This window comes from Harpia harpyja, chromosome 9 (assembly GCF_026419915.1).
Source record: "Harpia harpyja isolate bHarHar1 chromosome 9, bHarHar1 primary haplotype, whole genome shotgun sequence".
NCBI classification, from domain to species: Eukaryota; Metazoa; Chordata; class Aves; order Accipitriformes; family Accipitridae; genus Harpia; species Harpia harpyja.
Window position 1 is genome coordinate 39905432 of NC_068948.1, and position 27723 is coordinate 39933154.

General features: G+C 40.5%; 2 protein-coding genes across 8 annotated transcripts in view; one reads left to right on the plus strand and one right to left on the minus strand.

The window, feature by feature from the left end:
- Positions 1–27628, minus strand: COMT (catechol-O-methyltransferase). 5 transcript variants are annotated; one of them, XM_052796933.1, is made up of 5 exons: positions 27541–27628; positions 7965–8247; positions 5996–6189; positions 3889–4020; positions 1–1311 (listed from the first exon to the last, which is right to left on the minus strand). In XM_052796933.1, exons 2-5 carry the CDS (start codon positions 8245–8247, stop codon positions 1132–1134), a joined length of 789 nt encoding a protein of 262 aa, XP_052652893.1. In that variant the 5' UTR covers positions 27541–27628; the 3' UTR covers positions 1–1131. The 5 variants fall into 5 exon arrangements, with proteins under 5 accessions (XP_052652893.1, XP_052652890.1, XP_052652889.1 ...); XM_052796930.1 differs by lacking the exon at positions 27541–27628 and adding an exon at positions 24008–24191; XM_052796929.1 differs by lacking the exon at positions 27541–27628 and adding an exon at positions 23722–23743.
- TXNRD2 (thioredoxin reductase 2) overlaps positions 27598–27723 on the plus strand; it is a 37089-nt gene continuing 36963 nt past the window's right edge. For all 3 annotated transcript variants that reach the window (XR_008236649.1, XM_052796926.1, XM_052796927.1), the window contains exon 1: positions 27598–27704. Coding sequence is in view for 2 of the 3 variants with exons in the window: in XM_052796926.1 (XP_052652886.1) it covers positions 27629–27704 (76 nt within the window). In the remaining variant the exon portion in view is untranslated. The remainder of the gene's footprint in view (positions 27705–27723) is intronic.

The following is a 27723-nucleotide window of genomic DNA, read 5'->3' on the forward strand; positions in this document are numbered from 1 at the left end:
TATTGTTTTTTAGTTTTTATTTATAAATGCAACCATTGCCTCATTATATAATCACAGCAGGACATGCTAGGAAATGCCAGTGGATTTTTGCATTGTTCAGGTGAGTTAGAGACTTCAGATTTGGCTTTGTATCTTCTCAGTGACAACCCTCAGTATTCACATAGTGCTAACACCACTGAGGTTAACCAGGTTGTGTAGGACCCACCTGGCAAAACCCATTCTCTGGTCTTTATTTTTATACAGCATCTTAAACATACATAGTACTTCAGAGTAAGCAGCTTGCCCTGCCCCTAAAAAGCACACACTATATATATACAACATAATGAGAGGTGAGTAAATATGAGGGGATAAACAGCATTTTCTCAAGGTCTCTGGTATTATGTATTTTTGGCAGTTTTTTTGAAAGAGCCTGCTCCTTTTGTTATCTGTCTGTTACTGTGTTTATTTTAATCTATTTACTACTTCAGTTTTCCTTACCTCTGCATGGGCAGATTAATAATTTTATTTGTTCGTCTTCTGCAAAATTCTGTTTTATTTTCTCATCATGTACGGGTCAGTCTTCTTTCAGTGCATGCCCTTTTCTCTAGCATAGAGATTATTAACTTCTGCAGTAAATATGCAAAAATATATCTGATATAACCATAGGAGCCTTCACTGCATTAAGTGGCACGCTAGTAATTTTGCAAAATCAGGGCTCCTGAAATGGTCTTTTCTTGCAACACGCATGCTTTTTTCCACTTTTGATAATGATTATTCAGTTTAGCTTGGGGACACAAGTCTTCAGAAGTTGCACCGACTTTCTCCACCCTACCCTAAGCCCAAACTGTGGTTGTTTGGGTCTGAGCTCAAAATGACAGAGTGTGTTGTTCGATGATGTGTTGGTCAAGGCAAGGCAATGTGCATCACCTTGGGTTTGCTGAATTATGTGAAACAATGGAACAGACCTTTGAGCAGTTACCCTACTTACTCCTGACCTTGGTTTCCACCTGGCCTACAATGATCTCCACTAGCGCTTGCTTTAATTACAGGCTCCAAAATAAAAAAACCCCCGAAATCTAAAGCATGGACAAGTTAACCCGTACAGTTGCATTTACGTCATTTGAAACAAAGGTTGAGTATTAATAGCTGTCTTTATCCCAAAAATACAGCCTTTTCCATAGCATCCCCCACTTTCATATATTCCAGATGAGATGGGTAGTTAGTGCATTGGAAATGGGGGTTGTTGCGGATATAGTTAAGGAATTCTGGAGCTCCTGGGAAGATGATATTGTCAGCCAGAAGAACCGAGCCCTTCCTCAGCAAGTTGCATTCCTAGAAAGAAGAGAAATTTCTTCACGGTGGCTGTTAAGCAGACATTGGCTTGAATGTAATGTGCTTTCATGTTAACCAAGTCATACTCAAGTGCCTGCATCCAAAAACCCATTGTACTACGGATTTGAGGGAAGAAAAGACATGGGAGAAGCTGAGTAACTCTCTGATCCTTTGTGGTCATGTTTAATAAGCTGACTTTTTCTGTTAACACAATCAGCAGAATGATAGAGATGCTGATAACATGTTGGGTCATTCAGGTTCTGAAATAGCAAATCAAGTGCAGTGGAAGTGTGCAGTTTGCTGCTCAGATTGTTTCCAACTATGTCTATATGATCAGTAAGATAGTTTTGTTTTGGCTCTCTTGCCTAATGTTTGAAAACGGTTTTACTGTTGCATTAAAATGTTGCAGTAGCTCTTAACATCATTTGAGACACCGGCATGTACCAGTCCGCTTTGGCCAGTCTCGGTCAAACTCCAAAACCACTAAATGAATAAAAGAAATTTTCTGTGCTTTTTTTTCCTTTAATCTTGTACAACTTCCTGCCACTTTGTTCAGGAGCTGGGCATGAAGCAGGGTTTGTGCACAATGAAGATCACTGACAAATTTCCACAAGGCATAATTAACTTGCAAGATTCACTTCAAGTGCAATGTTTATCCTCAGTAAACCTACAAACCTAATTTTTACTGGTATTTTTGTCTAGTAGAAGTTGCTTATCTGAACTTCCCAGCTGTTTTAAAACAGTCTGTAGTTAATCAGGCTGGTTGTTATCCTGTGTTTACAGGCAGCAGTTGCAGCCAAAACATGGGGTGGTTTTTGTCACTCCCGGTATATTAGAGAAGTCCTGTTGATGAATGTGCTGCGGAGGCTGTTTAGCTTACTGCTCTTGCCTCTGGTGACTGAACATCAGTCAGCACAGTAGAAGCAATTCAGAGACATGGCAAATATTCTCTGGTCTGTTGCGTAGCTTATAGAAGTCTACCAGTGACAACATGCTGTATTTTCCACTGGTCATCAGGATTTCAGATGCTCTTTGTGTCAGGCTTTTCTGGAAGTGCATGAAAAGGAATGCTGTCTGGGCCACTTTCAGTATATATTTCATCTGAATATTTTATATTCATATTTCATATTTACTATTCATATTTCAATACATGCCAAAATTGCATGTTAGAAGGTTTGTAACATCTGAGAAAACGTGGAGATCTTTTCTTCATCTTTCTCCTCTTAATTTCTAAGGTTTTTTTTTTTTAAGCAAAGCAACTTTATGTCACAGTTGCATCAGACTGACCACTATGATGGAACTAAACTACCTGTTTGTTTTGGCTGTGTTGTGAAGGTTAAGCTCCCTCTGATAAGGATGCACTGGCTCTTCCCAGTGGAAAGAGCTCAGTCATCCTTACAAAGCCAGTTAAAAAGAAAACATTCTCTGGGTACAAAATAACTGTAGGGAGGGAACATTTTCTTCAGCTACTGCTGTGTAAATTCAATACTGGCTGTTCATAACCCCAAACAAATTTCCTTTCAAACAGCTATCTGAAAGACAGGGCTGAAATTAAAAAAACAGGGGAGCCTGGATGAGAAAATAATGTCGTAGTCCTCAAGCAGGGGTCAAGAAGAAGTTGGCAGGTTCTCAATGTAAGAGGCAGCCTCAAAAAAAGTGGATTTATTTGTGAAGAAAATAATTGAAAAATGACACTTCCATACAAATAGTTAGGCAGTTGTAGAAAATTTTATCAGCCTGCAGCTCCAAAGCTAGGAGAGTATCTGTATATGCTGTGTTGATAGATACGGATGTTGTGAATCTCAGTTATTTAACACTTGAAAATACCTTCCTATTGAAAAGTCCTGTAGTAGTTACCTCACTTATCATTGTCTACTGCTGTTACAGCCAACTTGTTTGGTAATGCTAACAGTAATGGTTAAGGCGGGTTAGGAAGAAATGAGCATAATTTTTCCACATTCAGGGCTGGAGGTAGAGTTGCACAGCACTTCCCTAGCAAGTGCCTGACTGGGGCAGTCCACACTCCTCCGAAGGCTGCTTTGCAGTCCATTAATAAGGTGGTGTAAAGAGTCCCAGAAAGGTGATACCCAGCTGTGCTACCAAAATAGGATTTCATCAAAAGGCTCTGCTGGCACCACAGACCCATGCAAAAAAAGGAGTACCGAGGAAATTAGAGAGGTGGAGCTGGGATATGCAGGTCCTAAGTCTCACCTGCTCTGAGGATGAGGATGTTTTGGGGTCGAGTGTTCCAGTTAGTGACCATGCAGACACTCCTTCTAGGGAGTGTAAGACCCAGACCATGTACTCCTCCAGCTGGGATTTCTACTGCAGACCCGTTTGTTCAGGAAACAAAATGGTTCAACAGTATTTGCCAAGTCCTGAGCTATGTAGTGTTAGCAGTTGTCCCTGACAAAAGTTTGGGATCCTGTCCCACAAATCCTCTTTTCTTGTAAGGTTGCTATTTTGGCTACCATTCTTCATTTTACAGAGGATGAGGTCCTTCATAAAGAATATAGGCCTCACAGACATCAAGGCATTTGCTACTTTACTTTTAAGACTGGAATTGTGCAAACTGACCTGAAGTAGGACGGTGTCTGGTGTGTACCTGTCTTTCCAGTGGTCCAGAAAGACAAAATCCAGAGTATCCACTTCATATTTTTTCTTCAGCTGGGGGATTATTTCCTCTGAAGGGCCTTCTAGGAGTTTTACCTGAAATGCAAATCCATCTGATGAATTGTGAACCATTAAGAAAAAGCACATGCCTCTAGCTTATTTTAAATTGTGGCTAGACATCAGCGATCCTGATTATAGCTCAATACTGCCTCAGTTTAATTATTTCATAGAGTTAGATCAAGTGTACTTTTTTCTTTTTGACAAATCAACTCAGTTATGTTCCAAAATATGGGTTTGGGTGGTTTTGGTTTTTTTTAATAATAGCAGAAAAAAGTGACCTGTTGTTTCTGTTGGATAATGTGATTCTTTACTGGTAACATGGGAATCTCCTGTTGAAAACAATACTTTTAATTACTTTTTTAGTTACATCTCAGTTGAATCTTGTAGTCCAAGGGAAGGAAAAAATACAGAGAACAGGTTAGTTTAGAACAACGCTGGAGGCTACAGTATGTAAAATTGGTATGTCCAGTAGAGGGAGGAGGCAGGACAGAGGCTATTACATCTTCCTCACAGGTTTATTGGCATAAATACTGTTAAACTGAAAGAAGCTGCTGCACATTGATTTGTTAAGCAAGCGCCATATACTGTGAGCAGAGGGAAAAAATGGCAAGGAAGTCTCTCTGGTTTATGACTCATAGCTGATCAGGAGATTAAATCAGATGGGGAAAATGCAATTTTAGGTGTCACTAGTACTTCAGGTTCTCTTCAAGAAGTTAAACGCATTAGAAGATCTCACGTTGGGATTTATTTCCTCTAGTTTTATCATCTACATTGAAGGGAGTTGTCTAGTTGAATAGACAGGCACTTCTTAGGCATGAATCCCCCGACCTGCTGTGGATGTCTGCCTTGGGCTGAGACGGATTATAGACTGGAAATACCTGCATCTCAACCAACTGTACAGAGAGTCAAGACACCTCAGATTGCACAAAATTTAGGTATATATATTGTGACCAACTAGATTTGGGTAAGTACATCTCCTCTGAAGTCCACAGCACATAATGCAACTGCTTCTTGTGAACTTCTGTAATAAATTAGACTATGGTTCAGTTTTCTGTTGTACTCAATCTTGACACTGATTTGAACCTTTCAGTTTATATATAGAAAACCAATATTCTCGTCTAGCTTTTGGGAGGTAACATAGTGAAGTCCTCAGCTGTACTGCTGTGAGAGGTCAGGGACTGTAACTAGGCACGGAGCTAGTTAAACTAGTGAGGACTCTGGGTGCAAGAAAAAAAAAATACAAAATGTCTATGAATAAATGTTGGACAGAAATCATAGGCTTCTGATTATCAGGAGCAGGAATCTGTGGGGTAGTCTTGCAGTTCAATAATGGCAGTAAATCTAACCAGTTTTGCAATAGTGGTTACTAATTTTATGAAAAACTGTGTGTGCTGATGTCCTGTGACTATAATAAGTGAAATAACTGATTCCGGAGCCTCCCTCCAGGTCTGTATTATTCTTACAGTCACTATGTGTTTTGAAAATAGCTCTCAGCAAATGGCCTGTCTACTGTACTTACCAGTGAATAGTGAAGAGACCAAACTGGAAGATGAAGACTAAATGCTTTCAAAATGTTAAGGAGATATGGATATACATGATTATTTCTGGTCTTGCCCCTCTGAATCTTCATCCTGACACACATAGCAAAGAACTCTGGCGAACAACCCTGATTGTTTTGGTCATGCACACATCTTGATAAACCTCAAACTCTACCATGACTCCCAGCTGGGTCTGCATCGTACTTGGACACCTGACTGATGCTAACAAATTTAGCTCACTTGAACTGTATATACAAAAGAGCAGACAACCTTGGTCCTCTGCATGGACACTGGTAGCTTTTCCCTACTGTCAAGCCTGATGGTTAAACTGTGCATGTTCCCAAACACTTAGGGTGTCGTACTTGCTTGACAAGTAAAAGATAAATTTAAACCTATTATTGTTGTTTCTATAGATAAAGTCCCACTCTCCATGTATTGCTTCCTTGTACCAACCAGAGACAAATGGTATTTACCTTATCTTGTACTCCAGCAAACTCAATCATCTGTTTAGCTATAGCAGCAAATTCTGGGTTGAACTCCACAGTGAGAAGATAAGCTCCTGCCTTCAGTAGCCGAGCAATCCTAACTGCTGAGTAGCCACAGTATGTTCCCAGCTCAAGTGCAGCTGATGGGTTGACCTCTTCCACTGTCTTGTCTAGAATTAAACCTGAATAAAATGGAAATAGGTTAACTTTTGACAAAATCAAACTGGTTCACAAACAGAAGAGCAAGTTAGTGACAAGAAACCTACAATGTCCATGTACTACTCAGTTGCTCAGGACATTAAAAAATTAAGGGTTGATATATACTGTACCCTTTGCAAATTGGCTTATCTGTGATTAAGTTGATCATGGATATTCTAAGTTTCAAAATGCAAACTTTCAACTAAAAAAAAAAAATCTTACTTAGCTTCACAATATAAACCTTTCTGAGTAAGGAAGTGCCTGAATTAACTAAAATATTTATAGTGTTACAAGGGAAAAACACAGTGTTTTTTCCAAGAACTTATTGCAGAAACTGGCCATATTTGTGAAACATGTAACTCCTGAATTCTGAGTGCTCATATTTGTTGCAAATGTTACATGCAGCAGTCTGATACAAAATTTCTTATCCTAAATACTTGTTTTTAAAGTGAAAAATAAAAGTCTAGTTATAAAGTTGCAAAATATTTGGATGGAAAACATTAGTCAATTGTTAACAACAAAAAATGTTCCCTAAAAGAAATGACAATGTACTATATTCAGTCCTTCTGAAGAAAAGGGTTTATTTGTGAGAAAACTGTCTCTTCTTACTTGTATGGCTAGAAACTTGATAACTAATCTGAAAAAGTATTTGAAGGGATTTTACACTGAGCCATGGAATTTTTCAATGTACATACACATTTCATTACATGATATTTTCCTGCGTGTCATTTGTTTATGAATAGTGTGATGATGCTTGCATCTTGAGATCATGCGGTCACTCTTGAAATCTTAGGCACTAAAGATGCATTAACTTTGATGGCTCTCATCTGAGGAAAGGTCATCTTGTCAGAGCAAAACTAGAGTGAAAATCTTAAGAATATAATCCCAAATGATCAAAGTTTAGAGCTTTAAGAATTCCTACTCAGCCACCACCTACTGTTCTGTTGCCCTAAGCATCCCAGCCTGGTATGCAGAAGAGCTAGTTTCACAAAATGTACCCACGACAGGGAAGCATTTTTATTACAATGCTTACAGTTGTATTTCATTAGCTATGATAATCCCAGATGAAGCAAACTTCCCCTGCAATTTCCCAGCAAGAGGTACTTTTGTGTTGAATTCATAAGGGACCATGTAAACATTTTTCCATTACAGTATTTTGAAGATTGTCACTTTCATGCAGCTAAGAAAAAAAAAATATTTTGTCCACATATTTTCCTTTAGGAGGCAAGAACATTTACTTGCTAAGCAGCAACAATGCCCGATAGCTGCTTTTGGGTACTACATGGGTAGGATTTCTCCCCTCAACAGTAACTTGTAACGTATGGTTGCATATACAAAATTCATAGAGTTTAAAATACTTCTTTTTTCAATTTACTATCTTTTGGTTAAGGATCTGAAAGTACTTAACATAATGAATTATGCCTTAAGGCCACCCTGTATAGGAACTGCAGTATAACACACCCCTATAGTTTTCCCATAAACTATCACCCTCTGCTTACATACTTGCAATGTACACAACATACAAACCCAGATTTGGTCCTCTGACTTCCTGGATTACTCACTGGATACCCCTCCTCGAAGATACCTATCTGCACAAGCATGCATTACTGTTTACAGAACTACTCTGCTGACCACAAGGCTGTTGCCGCTTTTTTTTTTTTTTGGCAGCAAATGGAAGTTACTACGTGAATACAATAAGATGTCCTATACTATGCTAGTCTTGAAGGATCTTTCAAGTGCTGATCCCTGCTGCAATTACCTTTCTCATCGCCCACATTCATGGCCCACTCTTTCTGGGAGCAGTACTTATCTATAGTGTCCAGCACACTACAGGGGTCTCCTCGGACTGCATTCTGCAGCACGAAATTTAAAATCCTCTGCTCTTTGCTCTGATTCATGATGAAATTGGTTATTTTCTCCCGGATTATTTCATTCCAGATAAGGGCTGCAGTGCCGTTTTTCCTGATGAGCACCACAAAGACCAGCAAAACGAAAAGCAGGATGAAGACAATGAACAAAAGGACTGAAGAGCTCTCCAGCATCTGGAAGGAAAGAGAAAAACAGCCCAGGGTTAAGGTGGCACGGGAGAGAGCTATCCTTTTTGTAAATATTAAGCTGAATAACTCACAACCAACCGTATTGAACAGGAACACGCAGAGTTTAATTATGATATTGTCCAGAGTAGCTGAAAATTACTCTCTGTCACTTGATAATGGATGGTGCTCTGTGGCACACCCTTTAGAAGTCAATTTTACAGGCAGTCAACAAGTAGCTTTAATGCTCTGGTCCCTTCCCCCACACAGCTGCTCAGTCCTGGCTTCAAGCATGCCACTGCACAAGGAGCCTCTCAGCATCAAAGCTGTTCTAACCATTTTTCAGAGGATTTAAAATCTTAAATTAGAGCCTGCATGTGATCCCACTCTCCTAATTTTTGAGCATTGGGAAACTTCTAAGCTGGCCTTGGTAAGAAAATATGGAAAGTCACCCTTCAATTTTGAGCACGGTATCAGCAGAAACTGGGCACTGTTAGGTAACATTCTTTTTCAAATCAGTCTGCAGGTCCTAAGTTACTACCTTGCATGCAGACCTCTTTGCTAGCACCTGCCCTTCTTGCATGGTCTGCAGAGAAGCTGAGCTTGATGTTTCAGTAGGACTCAGCCTGCCTCCTTCCTTTCAGAGCCTGCAGCACAGGTACCCAGGTGGAATGGTTTACAGAAGACAGTAGCCTTTTTCCTGCTTATAAAACCTTTGACGTGAGCCATCAATCTGATACTTTTGAGAACAAGATATGTTTCCTTTTATAAAGTAGGGATGTTTTCTCACTGGTTATAAAAACCTAAAACTGAATCCCTGAATCAGAGAAGAGCCCAGGCTCATAAGATTGAAGAGATGTAACAAAAAGGCACAATGTACTTCTCTGATGGGCCAGCTCAAATTATCTGATGGGGTTGTGCCTATTCTCCCCCTGAAATTCAGTGTCATAGCTAGAGGTGCCTATGTGTGTGCACCATGGGTGGTGTGTTTCTGTTTGAGAGTTAAGGGCATCTGAACATAAAGCTCAGCAGATGGGATGCATGTCACCCTGTACAGCTCAAGCAATAAATCCCATCAAAGCCATTTACTCTGATGGATTTCTGACAAGTTAGTATAGAGAAAGGAGCATTTAGTTCCATGCAGGAGTCACAGCACAAAAGATCTGATAAGGAAAGAGTTCTTAAAGTTAAGGAATTGATTTAGCCTTTGAGAGGGTACCAAACTAAGGGTTGTGATTTGCCTGAGGGTTCTCTGCATGTGAAGTTCCCCTCGTACAACCCAAAACACACCTTGTTACTGATGATGTACCTTATAACACCTCCACTTTTGCACCTCTACTTCCCACAAGCCGGGGCTGACAGTTGAACTCTGGGAGGAGACCACAGGTTAGAATGTGCTCTAGTTAGTATCGGGATGAATGAATGCCAAGTTCATTTGTTCTTTAAGTCTAGTTAGTCATTTGAACACAGGTCTAAAGAATTCAGAATCAATTTCTTAACCTCTGCAGGCTGGCTTGAGTTACACTGTTTTTTAAACTGTTATTTTTAAAGAACATGACGCTCAACTCTTTCTAGTCTCTGATTCTTTCTATTAAGTCTCTTCCTCTCCAAGGTTGCTAAAAACAGTGAACAGTTTCCACTTGTATTAATGTTCCATCTACCTGGAGTTCAGCAAAAGCATTGGTCCAACAGGCGCTACAACATCGTCAAAAGTTTTGCCTAGTTGCCCAAGACCAGAGGTAAAGGGTCTATATGATTAGCCAAATATTCCCCCAGATCTCTTCCTACCTGTTCTTGCTTCCCTTTTTTGTTTGTTTCCCCCAAAATTGTCCCAGGAAAATCCTAAATTTTATGGGTGGTTAGACCTCCATTCTGTAGTGTGACTTGGCACATACACATTACACATGGGAAAAAATCTATCCCACTGCCTTAAGTTTTCAGTCATTACGCAGAACACATTTTGAGTTCAGAAGATGACTGAGTTTCCATGGAGATATGCTCAACCTACAGTACAGCTGATGTTTGTTCACCCATCCGCTTATCTTAGTTGCACAGCAAGTATGATTTGTTTGGAGCAGATAAAAGTCTATTTCTTTTGCTTTTAAGTATTTACCAATGTCAATGCTTACGTTTAATGCTTTCCTTGCAAAGTCTGACCTGAGATACTTCCTTTCAGGGCTCACCAGCATTATTAGCACATGAAAATCTTGCTTCTTGGGCTTTCTGAATTTTGTTTCCTAGCTAATAAGAACCTGCTGCTTTACCTCAACAGAATCATCAAGGCCTGGATATCAATTTTGCTTCTTCCCTTCTATGCATTAGTAGTTCTATTGATCAGTACCAACTGTCCCTCACCTTCCAGATGGGACTTCTGCTCTTTCTAGTTCTATGTGAAGACGTTCCGTGTTATCTGTTGTGGGGGGTTGAGCCTGGCTGGATGCCAGGTGCCCACCAAAGCTGCTCTATCACTCCTCCCCTCAGCTGGACAGGGGAGAGAAAATATAACAAAGGGCTCATGGGTCGAGATAAGGACAGGGAGAGCTCACTCAACAATTACTGTCACGAGCAAAACAGACTCGACTTGGGGAAAATTAACTTAATTTATTGCAAATCAACCAGAGTAGGGTAATGAGAAATAAAACCAAATCTCAAAACACCTTCCCCCTACCCCTCCCCTTCTCCCTGGACACAGCTTCACTCCCAGGTTCTCTACCTAACCCCCAGCGGTGCAGGGGGATGGGGAATGGGGCTTATGATCAGTTCATCACACGCTGTCTCTGCCGCTTCATCCTCTTCAGGGGCAGGACTCATCACACTCTTCCCCTGCTCCAGTGTGGGGTCCCTCCCACGGGAGACAGTCCTCCACAAACTTCTCCAATGTGGGTCCTTCCCACAGGCTGCAGTTCTTCACTAACTGCTCCAGCATGGGTCCTTTCCACAGGGTGCAGTCCTTCAGGTACAGACTGCTCCAGCGTGGGTCCCCCACAGGGTCACAAGTCCTGCCAGAAAACCTGCTCCAGCATGGGCTCCTCTCTCCACTGGGCCACGGGTCCTGCCAGGATCCTGCTCCAGCGCGGGCTTCCCATGGGGTCACAGCCTCCTTCGGGCATCTCCTTGCTCCAGCATGGGGTCCTCCCCAGGCTGCAGGTGGGTATCTGCTCCACCGTGGACCTCCATGGGCTACAGGGGGACAGCCTGCCTCACCATGGTCTTCCCCACAGGCTGCAGGGGAATGTCTGCTCCAGCGCCTGGAGCACCTCCTCCTCCTCCTTTTTCACTGACCTTGGTGTCTGCAGGGTTGTTTCTCTAACATGTTCTCACTCCTCTCTCCAGCTGCAGTTTCTGTCCCTGCCACAACTTTTTTCCATTCTTAAATGTTATCACAGAGGCACTACCACTGTCGCTGATTGGCTCGGCCTTGGCCTGCGGCGGGTCCGTCTTAGAGCTGGCTGGCATTGGCTCAGACTTAGGGGAAGCTTCTAGCAGCTTCTCACAGAAGCCACCCCTGTAACTGCCCCCCCCGCTACCAAAACCTTGCCACACAAACCCAATACATCTGTCCTCTGAGAACTTGAATTGGGCTATGTATCATCGGTTTAACAGAAAAATATCTCTCTAGCTTCATTTGGCTTGTCTTCACTTGGCTTTCATGGCTTAGTTGATTTTATGGTTATTGTTGATGGATTTGGATTACTGACATAGTTGAGAAATAATTATTCTGAACTGCAGTGAATGGATGGAGCCCAGAAACCGTTTACTGATGCCAGCAGGTGTCTAACCTTCCTGCCTTTGGACAAGGGAAACCATGTGAGCCCTGCATGCCAGTGACTCACTTGGTGGCAGTCCAACCATATTCAGGTCCCTCTAGAACTGAAGACTGCTCGCATTCAGAATTATTTCAGACTACTGCCAGACATAATCCTCTGGTTACAATGGATACTTTGGCATCCTCTGAGTACAACTTGCCACAGGCTGTTGCTTTGGCACTACAAGATTCTGCCAGCGTGTTTGGGGCTGCCCTTCAAAGATCTGTTGGACAGCAAAAATGGATGATAGCTGCAGGATAAACTAGGTGGTGTATTTTTTAAGGAAAAGATTTCCTCCTTTATTGCTTAGCATAGATACGAGACCATTTGGTGAGATTTCTCAAAACAGGGAGAGAGAGCATCTGTAGGCTAACTCAGCCCCACTCCCTGTCCTGCAGGAATGCTGAGACTTCTTTTTTGGACCTTAACAAAAAGGACCTGCTTGACAGTAAAATCCTGCCCCTCCATTTTCACATTGCTTCCCAGGCATGGAAAGGTATCAGCAAACCAGATTTCCATTGTCTTATTTTCCCACACTGCTACAGGCTTTATACACCAGAATTACAAGACATCACATGCTCAAAAGCCCATTTATTAAAGAAGGACAGCTTCTTCATTGTCTGCAGCCTGTGAAATGTTATTTCTTAATGTATCTCTGTTAGCCAAAGCAGAGAAAAGCACTCAGATTAGACCTGCTGATTTTTAGTAACTTCAGCTGATCTCAAACAAATAAATACTTTACTCTCATCCTTACTTGGACAGCAGTATCCTTTTAAATATTTTGTTGTTTTAAGAATGCACTTTGTGCAGAGAAAGACACCTTGTTTGAGATGTACATGCCCTATCTTTTCAAAGGCATAGATTGCATTTAGGCTGCTGCCACCCATGGCAGGTACTGCAGTGTGACAACTTGATACTAAGATGCAACTAGCTTGACAAAAAGGTCTAAAGTGGGATATGCTTCTGAACCACGCAGATAGCCATAGCCTTCTATCTCTTCTAGCCATTCCTTATGCAAAAGCATGAGCAGGCTGACAGCCCTTTAGCTTGCCTGGAAGGGCAACAACTGATAGTTCTGCTGGGCCACCTGGAAAACAAATTTTGGATCTTCAGCTATGAAATCTTACTGCTTCAAGTTTACCCAAGAATCTCCTCTGAAGGCAAAATACTGACCTGCATTTCTCTTCATGTCTCTTTGGATCTAGAGTTATGAGTGGCTGTTAGCATTGGACATGTTTTGTATAACATATGTGTCAAGACGACAAAAAAAGCTAGAAAGTTAAGCTCAAATGTGTGTGATTTGGGGATGGTCTTAGATCTAAAACTTAAGCAAGGAAGCAATTCAGCTTGGCTATTCCTATGATCAAGGGCTCAGAGGAGGGATCCATTTCTTACAGTGCCTCAGTTAGACCTTTGCACTTCTGACTCCCACATGAATGCTACCATACGTAACAGCAGAGCCCACCTACCTCCACAGATCCTTAGAGGTTGCTCACAGGTAGCAACAACCTATATAGTACATGCTGCTTTTTTTCCATTCCTAGACAAGTGCACCTGGTTTTGCTGTAGCAAGGAATTTTTTTCAACTATTGGGGTTTTTTTTATTATTATTATTGCTGTATAACACCCCAGCGCCTTCATAAGCTGTTAGTATGGGTTGTTCTTAGCAGAGCTCCTTTAGGAGACAATTATCCTTAAAACTACTTTCCAGAGAAGTTAAAAGGAGCAAAACAGACATATCTTGTTTTTCTTTTCTTTTCCTTTTTTTTTAAACACAGTTTCTTTTTCAAAGTTTGTCCCTCTTAATTTCTGTCTTCTTAGATGTGAAAATAAATTTAGTGATAGCAGTAGACTGTAAAAGCAGCCTGCCAAGAGCAAGATGCATTGGTGATGGTCATGCACCCAGAGGGGGAAAAAAAAAATCTGTACCAAAATAGGTAATTGCTTTCATATTCTTAGCTGGAAAATATTTTATATGAAAATTAAGTGCATAATTCAACCAATTTAAAACTACCACTACGTAAGAGACAGTCATGTTATGACAGCTTTAGAAAATGCAACTGTAATTTTAGCTTTAATGTGGATTCATGAGATTCATTAAATATGCAATAAAACTGAACTTGCAAATAGTCAAGTTTCCCATAACCATTTATTACAAGGCAGTCACTCTTACTATTTAATGCTTGTACTGAGGTTCCAAATACACAGGTTAGCATTGCAACCTCTTCTGTGCATTAGAAACACCATGATAAAGTAAGCCTTCTCTTTGAAAGCTAGAATTTAAAGTGGAAAATAGCAGGCAAAATGAAAAATTCAGCAACAGAATAAACAGAAAACTGGAGGGATAACATTATGGAAAGGAATGAATAACACGTACCACTAAATCTGCTTTTGAGAAGACAGAGTTTAAAAGAAAACATATTAAAATTTCATGCCCAAACCTGTCGAGCTACTGACGAGTCTTTCTAAAGCACCAGGTTATTTTCTTATGCATGTAATCTTACTCATTTTGGCAGGTTTCATAAGACCAAATCATAACTTGACAATGCAGTTCAGCAGTTTTCCCCTGATGCAAACCATAATCAAACAATCAGCATTTGAATGGGAGTACCTCTGTTTCAGCTTACAGAGATTTAAAAAGACACTTTCAAAGAGAGAAGCAAACACAAATTGTGGGAATCTGCTGCCCCAACTTATCTGCCCCTGAAGATAAAATACCCAAGTCCTTCCAATGGCTATAAAAGAAACCTCAAGAGACTGGCTCAGCCTTAGAGATCTATTATTATGGCAATAGTTGTTAAATTAGGGGATTCACTACCCCCTTACTATTATATGATCTCCAGTTTTTCTGAAAACATAAAAATGCCCATGTGATGGAGCACAAAGCAATACATCCTTTTCTTTATTCTTGTACAGGTGACTCCAGATATTTCACCAAGGGTTACAATAAGGATCTTTCAGTAATGCTATTTATCAGTCCTTCTAGTAAATTTTTCCATGTACTGTTAAAAAATAATTGGTCTTAGAACTCCCTGAAGTGAAAAAATAAGGATTAGAACAATTAGTAACATCAACTTTTAAGGTAAGTCTGAGTAACCAGATGAATTTAAATTGAGATTTTCCTTAGTGTTTCATAAAAACTGTATGAAGTTTTCAAAACACTGTTAGAGGAAGGTGTATGGAGATTTGATCTAAACTACTGATTGCTATTGTTTCTCTCTCAGATTCCAAAACAACCTCCCTCAGCTAAAAACTGATATTTACTGAGAAGAAAAATAAACATGTTGAAAGTAAGCACCTTTAAATGCTCTGAGTTTTAATAAGAAGCTATGTCTTCATGAGTTCCACACTCAGTGGATTAAAAAAGTATCAAATTTGATTATTTAACTATTCTGAAGCTTAGTTCATTACGAGTAATTAACAAGACCTCATTTCCTACAGATGCAACAATAAGAGATGACAGGTATTAAAATACTTGGGAGGTTGAAAACTGTTGGATAGAACACTTTTCTGATCAAGGTGAATCCTTATAAGCCTAATTACAGAACCTCTCATTACAATTTTAGCTTGGATAAACTGATATTGATTTGCTTTGTACTGAAAATCAAGTCCTAAATATAATCACAAAAAAATCTCTTTTACAAAGACAGCATATGCATTAGGCTGCTATACTCCTGGACTGGAATGAGAGTAAACTTTGTGATCCTGAGTCAGGGGACTTAGGTTTGAGTCTCATTTTGGCAATATTTTTCTGATCTGATCTTGGGTGAGCTGCCTTACCTACATCTTTGTTGCCACAAGAGTAAATTAAAGTTACTGCTACCTCTGTAACTTGCAAGGTGTTATAAAGCTGAATTAATCTTTGTCAGAAAAGTCCTGAGGAAAGGCAAAGTGATTTTATCTGCATTAACTAAAGAGATCAGTTTTGGGATACCAAGACAGCAAATGCCTATGTGACATTATTATTCTTGAGTTTATGGACAACAGGGAAAATGTGGAGACAAACAGTGCTTCAAACACTTTCCTTAAATGATTAAAACCTGCTGACAAATCAGGCCTTTGAGGAAAGATGATGTTGCATCCAATCTTGCTATAATTTTTCTTGCATTTAATCTAACTGCCAAGTACTGGTTGGTTGTTTAAGAGTTTATTATGACCCTCCAAGCATCCAGACAGTACTTTAGCATTCTAATGCTAAAGGGTTTAGAATCCAATTTAGACTTTATTAGCTCACATAACCTGGTGAATGGGGAGTGTTTGGTAAATTTATACCATTCAAACTTTTTTCACAAAAGAATCTCTCCATCGGTCTGATGGTATTGAGGATAATAGAAATGGTCTACAATAGTAGAGTGCCAGGGGACAACAGGGCTTAACTCATTGCAAAGACACTGCTGTTAAGTCTGCAGAGAGAAAAATGTTATAATGCAAAGAATTTTCTAGAGTTTTTTTACAAAGGCCATACAAATTAAGAGATTAAACCCTCCCATATATGTACCTGTGTGAAGGAGGTAGGTGTACCCTCTATTATTAGAAAAGGGTTAAAAATGTTTTAAGTTCAAACTCTTTAAAAGCTTTTGCTGAAATTATGCTTTTAAGTTTCTCATGCACTAAAGTATGTAGAGGATTTGCATATTAGCAAGGATATATTAGCTGTTTAAGAAACATTGTGAAAACAATGCAGAAGAGTCAGCACATTTCTACGCATATTTTAACAATGCCTGTTGCTCTGCACTAGGCCGGAGGAGATCTGTGCTGTGCCATGACTGGGACAGGAGTTCCTGACTCTTTGTCCTATGCTGTCGCGAATGAGGCAGTCTCTGTTTTGTGACATTTTGCTTTTCTTGATCTTTTCCCAGAGCAAAAAAGGCAGAGTATTTTGGTCAGAAAGTCTAAACTAACTTCTGCCAAACATATTGTATCCTGTTGCTGTAGGCAACACAATTCAACAGCTTCATATTTTAGTACTTTTAAAGGTCAAAAAAAATTTTTTTACCTCCTATTTTTTCATTATTGTTTATGTATTTTCAAATGAGTGCAACACTGTGAAGAATAATCAGCATATTGCCAAATGTGAATAGCTTGTGTTTCAACAGGAACTTAGTCTGGGAGTTTGACATTCAAATTTTCCACTGACATCATGAAAACAAGCTGAACAGACTTTACATAATTTTTCACTACGTACTTCTTGCGTGAAATCTAAATTTCCCTCTTCCTAGGTTTTTCCAAATTACTACATTTTAGCTTCACTACCATGACTACAAAAATTCAGACTTCTATAACTACAAAGTTCTGATGATCCCCCCCCCCGCCAAGCCTTTTGTCTTTTCTTTTTCCCTCTTCTCAGGTTGAAAGGAAACAAATACTTCTTATTGAATTAAAAGAACAGAAAACTGCCTATTGCCTAGTAGGGAGCCCCACCAACTATGCTTCATAAGGTTGTTTAAATCCATTCTCCCCAGATAGATTTTAATTTGGATAATTGCTACCCACTCAAAACTCCCTTCACAGTAGCCATTGTCTGTGATATCCAGTGCTATCACCCAAAGGAAAAGGTTTATATAATGGTTTATGTGCCCCATAAAGAAGAGCTGACTTCAGAATAAACTGCCCACACAGACAGGCCTCATCTCTATTCAACAAGCAGGTCCATGTGGATCTGTAGTGTTCTGGTCCAGACTGGCCTAGTGAACACACTGCACAATTAAAGCCAGAGTTTGAGGTGAGGCAATTCTTAAAGGATAATGCACTTTACTTGAGCAAACACAGCTTTTCAGGAATAAGATCCTTTCAGGTACCTCTAGGAAGCATTTGTTTCTAACAGTCCTTATTCCCACTCCAGATCTCCAGATGCATTTGTACTATTCATACTAGTGTTTGAGGCCAGTGGTTGGCATAGCTCAGCTGAATTGTACAAATCCCACCTGGGAGGCAGTGGACTGCTAAAAGTAGAAAGTGGTCTGCCCTGTCAGCACACTAGGAGCTGGTCTGTAAAAAGTTTTCTCAGCTGAGATTTTCATGTTCCTCAGGGGGGTAAAACAAGCTCCAATTGAATGATTTTGTCCCAAATGAAGGTAGAGAGAAATGGCTGGAAGAGGAAAGACCAAAACGGCTAGTTGCCCTCAGCATAATCACCTGTGACAGACCTATTTCACATTCTCTCTTTATATCACAAAGATCAAGGGCTCAATCCTCAGTGTCCCAAATCCCCACAGCGTGCTACCGCCCTGCTTCCAAGGCTACCGGCTAATCTAGTGTAAATCTGTCTCTCCCAGCACAGCTTTCTGCTCTCCACAAGCTGCTCCTCAGACCAGGGGGAGTGCATGACTGAAACTTGGTAGTGAGGACCCCCTACTGAGGAACGTGAAAGAGTAGGAAGGAAATAGCTGCTGAAAGGATGGCTTATTTCTATGGAAATGAACAGCTCTAACAGGCCAGGCAAGGTGGGATCCACCACAGCACAGCAGGTAACCAAAGCACTGCGTGGTAAGAGGCAGCCTAACTGAGACAGAGCAGGGCACAAGACCTTGGTCTCAAATCCTGACCAAATGCCTCCCCCCAGAAAAGGAGCTGGAGTGGGCATAGAGTATCTCTTACTTTAGCTAGAAAATGCCTTCTGAGAAATCTCTCCTGAGAGAGTTTTAGCAAAACTGGTATGGATGGCCTCACACATTAAGATCTCGTTCCAACAACTGCTGCCAAAATTACGTTTTTTTAGAAAATTCCCAGTCAGTTCTAATTCAAGTGATCCTGAAGGAATGCTGAAAGACAACAGTGCGGGACTGGCAGAGATAAACCTGATACCAGCTCAAGGCTGCTAAGAAATATTGCTAAACTTGAGTGACAAGTAAATTGTTTGCAGTGTTAATGTGCTTAAACTGTTTTTCCACTGATGGAAACTAAAGCTGTAAATCAGGAAATTTTTCTTTTGCATTTAAATACTGCAGTGCTGTGCAAATGCATGAGATTCTGAACCTGAGGGCTTTGTTAGAGGAGTCCATGGCTGAGTAAGCAGAAAAAAGTAAGCTTAAGTAGAGAGATTAAGTATAGGTTGTTTATGGAGATCACTGGTATGACATATGGTTGACAGTATTGGTAAATATGAGTTTGTTTTTAAAGGACAGAAGGTAAAGAATGTCTGTAAAGGGCATCAGAAAGATACTCGATAAGCAGCAACAGGGCTAGCAAGCAAAAGTACTAGCTTTTTGTCTGTTCTTCGGAGACATTTTGCTGTAGCAGAACTCCCTCTTGAGAAGGAAAATCCCTGTAAAACACAGCTGCAGCAACACATTTATAAAAGCAGCTATTCAGACAAATATGACTGAACTGAAGCTTGACTTGCATTCAGCTTTTTCTTGAATACAAATGAGTACCAAATTCCAGCATACTTACAGCCATAAATTACATTCTCAATTTAGTCGGGGTTATCTCATCTCACTTCTCTCAACTGTCAAGGTTTACAATACAGTACAAATGCATTACACACAAATATGTCCTACTCTCTCTGTGAAAGCTGTCGCTGCCCACGGACTGGCTTCCTGACAATGAGTACCAGTCAGAATGTGAAAAACACCGTTCCTTTCATATTCACCACTGTTTAAAATAGTGACATTATCTAAGATAACAAATCATGTCAAGTCTGAGGAATAAGAAAATATAAATATGTACCTTTCTCAGTACAGCAGAAGCTGTTCCCTCCGATCTTTTCCTGTGCTGCTCTGATGTGGATTTTATAGAATAAGAGTCCAAGAGCCTGCAGTATTCAGTCACATTCGATCACATCACAGGAATAGCTTATCAGTTCTGTTACACAGACTCTAAAAGGAGCGGTGTCCTTTTCCCCAACTCCTCCTTTCACATATTTCTGCACTCCTTAAAGGTACTCAGTGCTCTAATAATCTTTGAGAAAGCTATTCATCTGTCCCTTAATGACAGTGTTCTTGTTACTTAGTTACAGCACAGTGAATGCTGACAAAGTCAGGTATGAGCCAAATCTGTGCTCAGTGTAAATGCACGGTGTTCAATCAAGCAACTCCAGGAATGAATTTGGCCCAAGGGATTTAGTTCTTTTTTTCAGCTCAGACGTGGCATGCTACAGCCAGTGTAGAAGTCGTAGAAACAAGAACTAGGCATGTGGCTTAAATACAGAGTGCTGCTGGAGGGAGGGGAGGCATGTATAGCAAATTGCTTAACAGCAACTACAGGAGGAGGTGCAGTCAATACACTATAAATAGTATACTTGAATTTCTGTAGCTCCTAGTTGGAAAAATATTCTGCTACAAACAGCCCTAAGATAAAAGAAGAGGCTTATTCTAATAAACCTTGTTCTTGGCCTGACTGTCTGTATTGTTATTGTTTCCTTCGAGGTAGAAACAATATAATCAAGCTGCAATTAAATTGCACCATAAAAGAAAATAATAAGAAAAACCAAAACTCAGACATAACGTTCTCTGCTGTATTCTCACTACAAAACTCAGACCTAGTCTAGTGTTTGAAGCTCTAGCCTAGGAACTTTTTAAAGATTCAAAGAAAGAATTTGTATCAAATGTGGCAGAAACAGGAGGTGAAGAACTGAAAACAGGCTTTGTCACATGAGGGGGGAAGTCCTTGAAAGAATTAGGGACTACCTGAGAGCATGACAAGAGAAGAATAAAAAATTTTAAGTGGATGGATTGAATAAAGAATTGTGGAAAAAAGAGGTAGGTGAAGATCAAAGTGGTTTTAGTAACTCTAAACAAAACATAACTAAGACCCTGCAATATAGCATAGTACCCAATGTCAATACAGAATAACTTTGAAGTATCCCTTCCACATATAACAGAGCCTTAGCTCAACAAATATTTTCTTATAATCCAGACATCAGGCAGAACAAAGAATGAAATAAGCAATACTGCACTCCAGCTTCGCTGACAGTAATTTCCTGTCTGGTCAAAAGCTGACTGTGAAAGCATGACAGGTTATATCTGCACGTTCCCTGATGCCACCCACAGTTAAAATTAACTGAGAATTTCTTCTACTGCTGGGCTGTGGAGAAAAGAGCTTAAAACAGTAAAACTTCTTCTATGCACTGACCTGGTTCTGTAAGCATACAGCTATTCTTTGGAGATGTCCTTGCAGTTAACTATAGCTAGTTGTGAACTGGTGGGTGGTATCAGCCCAGCTTCTGCTTAGCAGCATAAATTAGTGCCAAGACTTAACAGATTGAGCAGCATCCCATGACAACACTTCTAAAGGACTTCTAACTTTGAGCTGGATCATATTCTTCAGGCTAGAAGCATGGGAGGAGCAAACTTGCTTCTGCCTGCCCACAACTGTTTACTTGTATGATAAAGGCTATGCCTGCAAAGTAACCCTTTCTGTTGTCTAGATATGTCATTACATAAGTCAAAATGGTGAATGGCAGTAACTGCAAATTAGATAAAGCCAGAGGTTCAGTTAGTTAAATCACCCAAACTGTGTGATAATGTAAGTTGCTCCCAAGTTAAAAGAAATCTTGTAATACGTTATTATGGGATATTTTCTTCTCCAAGAGAAGTTTCTTTAGTAGACTGTTAGACATTGGCTTATACCTTTCTTTAATTTACTTTTTTGCCCAAGACAAGGCCTATATAGATATGGATATTTTTGTAAGTTTTCACTAACATAATAACAATGCTACAAACTCCAGAGTGCATACATTTATACACTATTCACATGATTTATCCTTGTAATGATACTTGTGTCCTAGTAAAAATTTACCCTGATATTAATACATCCAGGTTAGAGAACTGTGGAAAGCTACAAATGTATTGGTGTTATACAATTTTTACATAGAGACAAGATCTTAAAAGATGGATTTGGTATTGCAGAACGTCAGGATACTGCATTCACAGGGCACGCCTATGGGAAGATGTAGACCCAGGATGTCTTAGCCTGGGAGCAACATCACATGAATAGCAACAGGTCAGAGTAACTGGCTAGTGCAGACTGACTCACTCTGACAGTTTAACAGGGTTAAGCTCAGATCTGTGTGCACAAACTTGAGTAGACTTGCTCATGTACAGAGCTCCCAATTGCAAATGGAGGCTATACAGCTGCAATCACATGATGCAACGTGGCAGTGCTATTCCCACTTGCTGTGCATAGCACGGAGCTAAAGCTTTCTAAGTAAATCCATGCCTGGCATAACAACAAATGGCATTCCCTTCTTCTAATAATCCTGGCCAAAGACTGGTTTTTAAAAGCCTAAACAAAGAGAGACAGGAGAGCGAGCACATTATCATAAACCCCACAGATTATGTGAAACATGGAGTGGAAGAAAATTCTTTTGAGCTTGCATTTTCAGAATAGCAGGAGGGATTTTCTTTTATGTGAATTTGCTGTTTTCAACAGTCAAATTAGTTTCTCTTGCTGAGAAACATGCAACAGTGGAATTTTGAAAAAGGAAGCACCACTCATGTATGAATCAGGAAACTGCCTGGAGATATCTAAAATAGGAAACATCTAAAAGAGAAGAAAGATGGCCAGCAAAGTTGTACTCTAACATTTAACAGATTATACAAGCAGTTAGACTATTTTGTGTTTACTGTGCATCTTAAAATGTCATCATGTAAACCAAAAAAAACCTTCCTGCTTTCTAAGTCTTTATAACTCCTCATAAAAACTTTGAAGCTCAGTTAAGTCTGACATATTTCTGTCTTTTCTCCCCTCGCTTTTTTGGTAATATATGTATGTTGAAGCATTTGAATGAAGTCAAGAACTTGTGTTACTTGAAGCTTCATTTGTCTCTGCTGTTTTTTTCCCCTCATTTGCAATCAACCAGTTGTTTAGGACAAACTATGAACAGAAGATTCTATGTTAAGGAAGGAAGGAATAAAATGGCATAGATTAAATTCTCAACAACAACAAGTCCTACTCAGACAAATTTCTGAAAATAAAAAAAAGCAAACAAAGGGAGAAATAGCAACAAAACTGAAACGTTAAACCATTTTTGTTGGTTTATGAACCACACAAATGTTTTCAGTAGAGGAAACATTGTTAGCCAAAGGATGTATTCTTTGTAACAGGATGTCCTTTTGGGGAACCTAGCAAATATTGGAATGGTTGGTTTTCTTTCAGAATTACATTTTTAAATGGAATTTAAAGTATGACCTGATTTAGAGTAATTTTGTGCTATGTGTACTTTTCTTAGCTTTTTCAATGATGTAGTTTGTTTAGATACATTTACAGACCTTACATAAAAAAATTATTAGGTAATGGGATATATTTGTCCCACCTTAACAAGATGTTGTAAACTTACTAGACTTTGCATGGAAATCTGATCAGCACCTCAATCTCATAAACCAAAATTAGCCCTTTTCTTCTGTTATCAGTTTGACTTTTAACTCTCCTAAAGATGGATTTGTCAAATCTCTTAAAAGCAGATATCAAAAATGCAGAAAAAGACAGCAGAGTTTGATCGTAAGCAAACACCCACAGATTCCTTCATGCCAATGTGAAGCAATAGCCAGCAAAAAGTAGTATTAGAAAATTCTTGCTACACAAGTCAGTTAAGAAGCCTCAAATAAAAGTGGTAAAAATACTTCTCTGGTTTGTCCAGGATCTGTGTCTTCGAACAAGGGTCCTCACCTGTCAGCATAACCCCTATGTTAGAATGCTATCCATATATTTAGCAATTTGAATCATGAGAAGGTTTTACCTTGCTTTGAAAAAAGACTGGTAACCACCCCTCCCCTGCTACCATTTATTCTGTCCTTTTTGTAGCTCTGGGATATGGTTCTCTCAGTTGCCAGGGGCTATGTCACCATTTCCACTTTCCTATTCACCATTTGACATGCCTTTCTTCCACATGCTTTTTCTTTCCCTCCTCCTTCCTCCTTAATGCTAAGGGCACCATGCTACACAGTAGCAGAGGAACAACAAGAAAAAAGAAAAAAGAGTACGATCAATCACGAGAGAGACGGTAAGAAACCAAAAAGTCCTACCTCATGCAGAGACCTCATAGTTCAACCAGTGATCCAGTACAGTTCACTGACACTTCTGTAAATTATTAGTTAGGTCATGCCACAAAATGCAACCTTTGATATAATCCATTTCCAACCCCACCCACTAAAAAAGAAACAAGTTATGACTTCCAAAGATGGTATCTGACACCTCTCTTCTTTCCCCCACCCTGCCAGGTCACTAATCTGGGAACATAAGACATAAAGCAAACCATGCCAGAAAAACAGGAAAGACATGAAGATGTTTGAAAAGTCAAATTTCTAAAATGTTAGGTAGAAAAGGTAGTTGGTCCTGGTTGTCTTCATGAGGAAGAATTTAAGTAAGCCATTAATAAATGTAACAAAAAGTATTTCATATGAAGAAAAAAAGAGTACAGAATTCCAAGCTGTCCTTACAATAAATTCAAAAAGAGAAAGTCTGTCCATTAACAGAACCAATTCATGCCTTGCAAAACCTCTATTTTTGTTGAATGGATTTATATACATTTCTGAAACGTATTACAGTGGTGTTTCCTTTGCCCTTTTAATACCACACTGTTTACAGTACATTGAATAAACACCTCCCCCTGGAAATAAACCAAACCACATCTAATGTATTAAGTTAATTTATTACTTTAAATATGACTAGCTACAACTGACAAAATTCTGTAGAAATATGTTAAGTCTGATAGCTATCTTGTAAGAAGTTTTTTTTAATCCCATGTTTTGACAAAATATGCTTTCACTGCAGAAACACAATGCTTCATGTAAATGATTCCTGATACTAGAATGTATTTGCCACTAAAGGACTTAATGCTTGCTTTCTTAAAAGAAATTAAGATATATATTTTATATATATGTAAAAAAATGTATATCACTAATTATTCTGATCAGCTTAATGCTAACGACAAAAGAATTAAAATAAGAGAATAGAAAGCTATAGGAGATGAGCCAAACACACAGCAGAAGCCACACCTGATAACCAGAATCTGTCTTTGGTCCCTAAGAAAGATTTTTGAAGTGTAGTGCAGACACACCTACTCAGTGCTGACTGCAGCAAATATCAGCAGCTACTCCTCTTATTGATATTGTCACCATGGGCAAACCCTACTCCTCATTGCTGATATTTGCCTCTACCGTTCTCAGTGATCAAGCTTGTGAGAACGTGCAAAAACAAGCAGAGTGGCATTACACAGGCTTTGTACTTTCTTCTGAAGATAGCAGTCCTGATGGGAAAGCCTTAGCCTGTGGAACTGCACAGTGCTTTATCATTAGCTGTGAGATACAGTCAGAGGGCTGGTGACACCCCAGCTTCACACAGGCTGCCAGTGGCACAGCAGCAGCAATGGATAGTTCTGGTTCCCAGATGATTTAAGGATGCCAAGTGAAAGCAACTGACTTACTTTCAAGCTAGAAAAGAGAAGCTGTGTGCTGATACGTTTAGGAAAACAAAAATATCTAAAAGAAGCTACAATCTCACCACTGCTGCACAGGCTGCGGTTCACTTAGACCCTGAGCTCTAAAATAATGAAAGCAATCAGTAATGCTAGTGTACAGTGTGGCTGTTACAATGGGCACTTGGTCAAGATCGTATCCTTAGAAGAGTTTAGAAGCATTACTCCAAATTTATCATCAATTCTTTCCTAAATTGCCACTGTAGGTGCTGTTTAAATGTAATGTTTTCTACCAACAGCTTTGCTACATTTAAGGTCTTTCCTTATTAGCAAAATACCATAATGCTGCAGGGACATTTCTTCAAATAAACTTGTTTTGTGTCTGGGGAAATTTAATTCTATCCTTGATCCTATGTGTCTGAACTAAATGCTGTGTGAAGAGCATATGCTCAACACTGCCTGATTCAATTCAGGATAGTGGCTAAAATGAACAGCTATAACAACCTTGCATGCATGCACCTGAAAAGCATAAAAGATTAGTATCTGAACGCGCTTGCAGTTTCTTTAATTCAAAGGCCTCTCAGTATGCTCTAGTCATGTATTTCTACTGCTGCTGCAGTGGGTAAGAATCTTTCTAGTGATTTATTGATTAGTGCTGCAGGAGGCAACGGAGAGGGGTTCTACCTTTTTTGTTGTTGTTTTTAACAGCAGTGATACTAGACAAGTTGTCAGTCCATTTACTAAAGTGATAGTAATTCCTGTTTCATGTATTTTCAAACATTAATGGAGTGAAAAAATTTAATCAGACCTACAGTGGAGGTGATGTTTGTTCTACAAAACTTTCTTCCGAGTATTTTAATTTCCTGCCATTTCTCCTCAATTGTAAATCAGATGATCAATGGCTTCTGAAACAAAATTGTTGGATGCTGCCCCCTTGTGAGCCAGGCCCTTGCTCCGGAGCCAGCTGAACCATCACTACCTAAAACATTTTTCCTGTCGCCAGCTCCCTCCCCCCAAGAAAAAGCAGCTGATTCTTTGTCCCAAACTCTGATTTGGCTATGGTGGTATTTATCACATACGACTCACTACATACAGCAGCATGCAGGGACACTACAGTGCCTCAGTAAAGGCCAACAGCCAGCACTTCTGAATGAGAAAGAACTTGTTCCCTGTGGTATTGGTTTGATCAGTGCCTACTTTGAGGCCTTTTACCTTAGGCTGCCAGAATACATTACAGGCATTAATAACTCTCACAACTCCCATCCGAAGTAGGTCAGCAGCATCACCCTTGTTTAATCAATAGCTGGCATGTGGCACAGGGATAGGAAACGCTACTGAAGTCTGTGAAGCATCCATCGGAGGTGCTCCGACAGGTCATCCTGTGCAGATATCCATACCACCACAGTCAAACCATGTGTTAAAGCTGTTTGTGCTGGTCTAGTTCACTGACCTGTGTAGCATGTGCTCCGCTCCACCATTTTGGTTGAGGAAGCCCTCTTCTCTCCGACCCGAGTCCCTAGCACCTGCTCTCAACGCTGAATATATCTTAGCCATAGGAATCCGAAGCAACATCCCCTGTTGCCTGTAATACCTCATGGAAGGGAGAAGCTTTATTCAAACCACCTTCTCAGAGGTTTTTAACTTTCAGTCTGCGTACTGCACCTTTGGAAGGGGCTGTGGCAGCCGACCTCTCACCGTGTCTGTTACAAAGGGACGTGCAGTTTCAGAGGGGAAAGAACAGGGCTCTGAATAGCGGTGAATGTTCTGGGCACTCGTCGTGTTCCTCTTCTTTCCCCAAAGGCCCCTCCTGAACCCCTTTTGCAGCAGCAGCTCGGGGAGAAGCCAGTCAAGCAAAGCGCGGGGTTTTTCTCCCTTCCAAGCGCCTGATTTTAAGGCAAACGCGCCTCTCTAACGCCAGAGTCTGTGCCCGCCTTCTAAAACGGCCTCTCGCGGCTTCGCAGCGGCTCCAGAAGCCGGAGCTCCCGGCGCAGGGCGTGCGTTCTCTCCGGGCGGGAAGCGGCCGCCTCCCCTCAGGTCTGCGCCGAGGGCGGGCGTCGTGCTCGCACCCGCGACGCGGCGGCCCGCGCGGCCATCCTCGCGCCCCTTCATCCCACCGCCTTCACGGGGCTCCGCCGCCCTCACCTGCCCGGCGTCGCCGCCCTCCGCTCAGGCGCTGCTCGGCCACCTCGCAGGGGTCCTAGGCGGGCGCGGAGGCCCTTTGCCGTACAGCATGGCGGCGCTATGGCGGAGGCGGGAGCGTCTCCTGGGAGTGTTGGGGCTGTGCCGTACAGTACGAGCCCTCTCAGGTATGGGGTGCCCTCTGGG